At 58.7% G+C, this 6,874-nt stretch overlaps 1 protein-coding gene across 1 annotated transcript; it reads left to right on the top strand.

Moving 5' to 3' along the window:
- Nucleotides 1-5,017: 5,017 nt before the first annotated feature.
- On the top strand, nucleotides 5,018-6,773 carry NDUFA13 (NADH:ubiquinone oxidoreductase subunit A13). The gene is made up of 5 exons (XM_030888043.2): nucleotides 5,018-5,062; nucleotides 5,113-5,213; nucleotides 6,075-6,146; nucleotides 6,421-6,490; nucleotides 6,633-6,773. Exons 1-5 carry the CDS (start codon nucleotides 5,018-5,020, stop codon nucleotides 6,750-6,752), a joined length of 408 nt encoding a protein of 135 aa, XP_030743903.1. The 3' UTR covers nucleotides 6,753-6,773.
- The last annotated feature ends 101 nt before the right edge of the window (nucleotides 6,774-6,874 follow it).

Raw genomic sequence — 6,874 nt, 5'->3', positions numbered from 1 at the left:
GTGGGCTGGGTACGGGGCGCGAAGCGCGCATCTGCCCCTTGGCAGCCCAGCGCTCACCCGCTGCGCCACCGGACACGTCCCCAGTCGCCTGCGAATTGCTTCTGTCTTCTCTGTAACCTCGGGAATGGCGGGCTCGGAAAGGAACCCACGGGCGGCTCTCCGCCGTGAGCCCGGATTGATCCAGGGGCAGGGAATGAGTCAGTGTGACCAGGGGAGGGGTAAACTGAGGCCGAGGAGCCCTGGTGGGCTCCCCACTGACTGCGCGGTGGGAAGCGTAAAACCGCCAGTCGCTCCCAGGGAGAAAATCGAGAGACTCTGCGCTCGCAGAGATGGCAGTCCGGGCAACGCTTGGGGTCACCGTGAGTAGACGCCAAGGCGCTGGCTTTTGAAGTGGACCGCGGCTTGCTTACCCAAAAGGGGAAACTGGCCCGAGAGAAACCGCCACACACACCCCTGCCAGGAGTCTGCCTCCTTGAAGGTGTAGATGTTGTAAATAACGTTTTGCATCTAGTTCAACTCAGAAAACTGTACAGTCCTTTATAGGGAACGTAAAAAGCAGCCAAGCTCAGCGTCTAGGATCAGCAGAGAAATACAATACTTGAAACCTAATTAAGGGTGAGTCCAGTTGCCCACCTCATCAAAGTTGACCTTCAAAACCTCTGCATGTCCTTATATGCAAACTAGGTTTCAATTTAAACAACGGAAGAGGAATTGGTGGGCTTGTTAAAAGGAAAATGTATGCATATATAAATAGATGTAGGAAAATGGAGTCTTCTCCCAACCATCGTCCTTCTTGGATGGGGGTGGGGAGGGGTGTCCGTCCGTCCGTCCGTCCATCCTGGGTCAGGGCTGGGCAAACTCTCGGAAAGACTTATCAGGGGTCCTCAAACTAAGGCCCTTGGGCCACGTGCCGCCCACCATCCGGCCCACCGGGTGTTTTTGCCCCATTTGTTTTTTACTTCAAAATAAGATATGTGCAGTGTGCATAGGAATTTGTTCATAGTTTTTTTTTTTTAAACTATAGCCCGGCCCTCCAATGGGTCAGAGGGACAGTGAACTGGCCCCCTGTTTACAAAGTTTGAGGACCCCTGGACTGGATGATAAATGTCCAGGGGTCTTTGTCCCTGCTAACTTTTCCATAGCCTCTTATAAATGTAGAAACTTAGGATACAGACACTAGGCTGGGCTAGTGTGCCCAGGATCCCAGCCCTTGAACCAATTGGTGGTCCGTGACCTGTTGCTCATGTTAGGTGTTTGGCCAGTTGGCCGCTTGGTGACCCTGGGAGACAGAAGGGAACCCGAGCTGTCCTCTTTGCGGGCCAGCTCACCAGGCCTTGCTCCCACAGAGCCACTGGCCAGATTCATATCAACAACCTTCCTCTTAGCGGCTCACCATTGCACCACTCAGGTGTGTGTTGGAGTGTCTGGGCTCCCTGTTCCCTCCCACTCCACAGCTCCCCATTGTAAGTCACACATGTGCTTTGCATCAAGGACCTCTGTGGGTTCGTGATGTCAGAATTCCCCTATAGTCCCCAGAAGCATCCACAGAGCCCCCATCTCCCCAGGCTGTGAGCGGTGAGGAAGAGCCCTTCTAGCAGGGTAGTTTTGGTTCACTGGCCCAGGACCCCCTCACTTTCGGAGCCCTGTTTTGAGCCAGGCCCTGCCCTGAGGGGACGGGTCAGGTCGTAAGTATGTGCAGTTGTGAGGGGAAGGGACCTGAGAGTGGCCCAAGACCACCTCTCTGAGGACACTTCCCCCAGGGGTTCACAGCAAGTCTCTCCATCCCCAAGGCCCACCGTCCTTCCATCAACTGCCCACTCTGATCCTATCCTAGGCCTGCTTCCCTGAGCCTGACAATCATACCCCATCTGCAACCAGAACCTGGAAGGCTGCTCAGCTGCCTCTCGGCCGCTCCTCCACGAGGCTTCAGGGATGTCCCCCCATTTCCACTCCTCGGCCCGCGCCCTCACCCACTCCGGCCTCCATCGGGGCCAAGACCCCTGCTTGCTTGTGCCTTTCACATCTTTATTGGATCCAAGTCACGTGCCAAGCATTTCTCCCACTTACACGGTTCAGTGGCTTTGAGTACACTGAGATAGATACCCACAGCCAGCACCACAATCTCAGAACGTGGTCCTCCCCTCAGGAAGACTCCCTGGCCCATCAGCAGTCAAGCCCCAGCCCGTGGCCCCTGGTGACCACCGATCCACTTGCTAGCTCTGTGGATTGCCTGTCCTGGACGTCTGGTGTCAGTGGACGGGACAGTGTGTGGCCCCGTTGGATGGACACATTTGGTTTGTGCTCCTCAGCGATGGGCGTGTTTCTCCAAGGGTCTACAGTTGCCCTTTGCAAGGGGACCTCTCTAGGCATGGAACGACTGGATTCTACGGTAATTCCACCACGCCTAGCATGTTTGAGGTTTTGCCAGCTGTTTCCAAAACAGCTATTCCGTCTGACCTGCCCACCAGCCGTGGACGGGGCGCTCCCTCCTCAGCGGCCCCTGTTCTTATCTGGCTTTCTCTTCTGCGTATCATCTCCTGGTGTGGGGCTGGAGTCCCCCCGCAGTTCAGATGCACGTGCGCTTCTCTGATGACTGCTGATGCTAGGCAGTCTTCATCCTTGCCACGCCACTGGGATAGCCGCCCGCCTGCCTAGGCAGATCTGTGATTTTCAGATATCTTGTCATAAAAGCCATTGTCACATCCAGAGGCACGCAGGGAGCCTCGGCGTTCTGTCTAAGCATTTTAGAGGTTTAGCTTGTTAACACGAGGAGCCCTCGTGGGATGGTGGTTTGTATTGGGCTCCGAGCTGCAAGGTTGGCAGTTCGAAACCACCAAGGGAGAAAGGCTGGCTTTCTACTCCCACAGTTACAGTCTCAGAAACTCAGAGGGCATCTCTGCCCTGTCCGGCAGGGCTGTTGTGAGTCGGCACCAGCCTGCTGGCTGTGAGTCTGGAGCTCTTGAACGTGCAGGTCTGGGGTCCTCTTGAAGTTCATCTGGGGGCATGGCAGAAGGGAGGGCCGGCCTCTCTGGCACGTGGAGATCCGGTTGCCCCGTTGGTTTCCTCCCGTTAAATCCTCTACCCACTGAATGGACTTGGCACCCTTGTCCAGAATCAATTGCCCATAAATGTAGGGTGTATTTCTGGACGCTCCATTCGGTCCCATTGGTTCCGTTCTAACTGCGGGGCCGCAGCTGTGCGAGAACTTTTGAAACCGGGGAGGGAGAGTCCTCCGACTTGGTTATTTTTCAAGATCACGCTGGCAATTCCCAGTCCCTTGCCCTTCCAGCTCCCTGCTGCTCCCCTGGGGAATGCGGCCAGCTGTCTCCATAAAGAGCGACAGCCCTGGAAACCTCTGAGGCAGTCCGCTCTGTCCAGTAGGGCCATGATGAGTCGGAATTGGGGTGGGGGGCTTGGGGTGCTGTGTAAAGCTTTCACTTTCCGCCATCAGCAAAGCTGAGCTTTGCCCCACCTTCCATTCAGGAGTGCTGCCATCTCAACCCCACCGGTGCATCCTTCACCCCTTGCACCCCTGCAGAGGTGGCTTTCTGTTGATTTAAGTCTTTGAGAGACAGCTGCGTGCCGTGCTGGGGGTGCCCCTCACCAACCTCCCCCAGCAGACTGAGGCGCCCCTTGTGGACCCCGTGGCTTCCACTGGTGAAGAGGTGAAGCCGTCCCAGACTGCATGTAGATATGCAGGGGCCTGCTGCAGCTCCTTGAAGGCTGTCTTCTTGGACTTGACCTTAGAAATGGGCTCACGGGGATGCCGAGTGTGAAGGTCTCTGCCAGGCTGTGCCAGGCTGTCTGCCCACGGGGTTGGTTAAAAGCGTGACAACACCCACCCCCACACACACCCACACACACACACCCCTGAGAAGCAGCTTGAACTAGAGGAGAGGTATCTTCTCCAGGATGTGCAGGCCCCAGGGGGCGAGGGGCAGGGACAACTCTGGACACATGGAGGTGGGGGCTCTTGGGGAAGGTTCTAGGAAGTGAGAGCCAGCCTTTGAGCACAGGACATGCCACCCCATGTCTCTGCCCCCCATGAGGGGGTGCTGTCTTACCTGAGCTCCAGCCTGCAGCAAGTGAATGTGAGAGTCTACACCTGACAGCCCTCCAAGCCCCACGCAGCCAAGACAGGTGGGCCAGGACTCGCAGCCCTGCTATAATGGTGGGGCAACCCGTTCTGGTTCCCTGAGCCCCATGGCCCTGGCATAGCTGCCCATCCTGTTTGCTAGGTATTTCCTCGGTGGATACTGAAGTCCAGAGCCCCTGGGTAGGGCTATGGCTAATCCACCTGGCTGCTAACCGAAGGTTGGGTGTGTGAGCCCCCTTGAGGCACCTCAGCAAGGGGCCATCAGGAACAGTCCCAGGCTGGCACGTGGGGGCGCCAGGAGCCAGGATCAGTTTGGGTGGCGTCCTGGGGTGGTGTGGTAGTTTACTTGCTCAGTTGCTAACCAAGAGGCTGGCAATTGGCTTCCACCCAGACATGCCTCAGAAGGTCCTGGTGGTCTACATCCGGTGGAGGATGAGTCTTCTCTTACACTCACCATGAGCCTGAGGCAGCTCCCCCACTCCCAGCTAATCAGGTCTGCTGGGTTGTCTGTCAGGATTAGCGCCTGTTGGTGTGCTCATCAATATGCATGGCCACCTCTATTCCCCCAGGGTTCCGGGTGGGGCGCTCAGCCTAGCTGCCCCAGACTCCACTGGGTTGGGGTGGCCCCTGCAGGGCACCGGCTGCCTCTGGAGGTCTTAGGCAGCCCCCTGTGGGCAGAGCACAGCAGGAGTCCAGAGAGCTGGGGCTGCCCGGAGCCGGGGTGGTCAAGGGCACCATCAGAACACCTCTCCCATGGGGGCTGGTCTGCTGGCCAGGGGCAGGCGACCTTCAAGCCGGGACTTCAACTGTAAGCATCAACAACCCCAGCTCCACCCTTCCCCCTACCCCAGTCACCACCAGAAGCCTGGGCTCACTCAAGTCAGGGATTTGGCAACGGGGGTCCCTGGCCCACACATCGCCATGCACTGGCCCGGGACTGAGGTGCACACGAGGCAGATGCACACGGTGGGTGTGAGGAGTGTGATGGTGGGGGCCCCAGATAAGGCCCCCGGTAGAGCTGCCGCCCCTCCCTTGCAGGCTACAGCATGTTTGCCGTGGGCATCGGGACCCTGCTCTTCGGGTACTGGAGCATGATGAAGTGGAACCGGGAGCGCAGGTAGACGGCAGGCCGGCCTCTCACTGCCCGTCTCAGGGCTGAGGGGGAGGGTGGGTGGGATGGAGGGCCTGGAGGCTGGCTCGGAGGCAGCAGTCTGTCTCCCTGCAGAGCAGGTCGGTTGCCTGGGCCTGTGGTGGGAGGAGAGGGAACAGTGGAAGTCCAAAGTCGGCAGGGTAAAGACTGCGGGACTGCACCCGCGCCTGGGGCAGGAGCCGGTGTCCACTCCCTTATCCTGCCCCAGCAGCACAGAGGGTGACACAGCTGCTGGGGGGGAGCAGGACAGTAGGTGTGAGCCCTCAGCTGTGTGGGGCAGCCACCACAGGAGTGGACACAGGGCCAGCAGTGACCACACAGTACACTACTACGGCCAGGTGGGCATGGGGTGGTAGAGCCTCTGGGATGCTAAAGTCTGGCAGACACATCCACCCTCAGGTGTGCCAGTGTCTCCTGACCCCTGCTCACCTCATTCCTGGCTCACAGCTGGGGTACCCCCTCTACCCGGGCATGGATGAGCTTACTAGAAGCGATGTGGGAAACCCCAGGAGGAGGGAGAGGGGGCCAGTCGAGCTCTTACACTGGTTATTTTGCGTAGGGTGGGGTCTGGTAAAGGCAGGCACCCGAGGACCTTCTCTCTCCATGCCTTAGAATCTCCAGGCTGAGCTAATTTTAGAATGTAAAAAAAAAGTGCTTAATTGAAAAGACAACAGGAAGCCGGAGTCTCATGAACAGACAAACCACTGCCTCCTCTCCCCCCACTCACCCTACCCACACAGCCTGTGGGTGCCCCTGCCTTGCCCTGGGAAGAGGGCGTCAGTGGCTGAGCCCTGACCAGCTAGGGTTGATGGTGTCTGGCTTCCATAGGCGCCTGCAGATCGAGGACCTGGAGTCCCGGATCGCCCTGATGCCGCTGTTCCAGGCTGAGAAGGACCGCAGGTAGGACTTGCAGGTGGTGTCAGGGGAGGGCCGCTAGGCCCTTAGGTTGCCTGAGGGCTGCTGGAGATTGTCGGGAAGGCTTCCTGGAGGAGGGGTGGTTGGGGGTGGGGCAGGGAGGCCAGTAGTTATCTGTGGTGCTCCAGAGAGAGGACACCATGGCAGAGGCAACAACCTGTACAAAAGCCTTGGGCCGAGACCGGAGGGCCATGGCTGGAGTGAGATCTGGGGTGTAGGCTGCTTGGCCTCAACTCTGCCCTCCCCCCCCCCACCATTCACGTTATGATATGCTGCGGGAGAACTTGGAGGAGGAGGCGGTCATCATGAAGGACGTGCCCGACTGGAAGGTGGGTCTGGGGAGGGCCGGGCTCCAGCGTCTGCCAACCATGCTGGGTCAGAATCAGCTGGGCTGTGAGGGGCTGAGGGCAGAGTGGGTGAAAAGAGGGCCTGGGCCCCAGCACATCTCCCCACACCCCTGTGCCCAAGCAGGTGGGCGAGTCGGTGTTCCACACAACGCGCTGGGTGCCCCCCATGGTGTGCGACCTCTTCCATCTGCGCACCAGCGAAGAGTCGGTCAACGCCAGCTATGGCTTCATGTGGTACACGTAGGAGCGCAGGAGCCGCCGCCGCCCCCCGGTCACAATAAACGCTTTGGAAGCCCACCTGAGTCTGCTGTATCTGCGCACCTTGGGGGCGGGGCGGGTAGCCAGGTGAACTACTAGACCTGGGGG

The sequence above is a fragment of the Echinops telfairi genome, unplaced genomic scaffold, assembly GCF_000313985.2.
Source record: "Echinops telfairi isolate 266 unplaced genomic scaffold, ASM31398v2 ScPeMD7_7457;HRSCAF=8495, whole genome shotgun sequence".
Lineage (NCBI taxonomy): Eukaryota > Metazoa > Chordata > Mammalia > Afrosoricida > Tenrecidae > Echinops > Echinops telfairi.
Note: the sequence above shows the minus strand (reverse complement) of the source record. Positions and strands in the feature narration are given on the sequence as shown.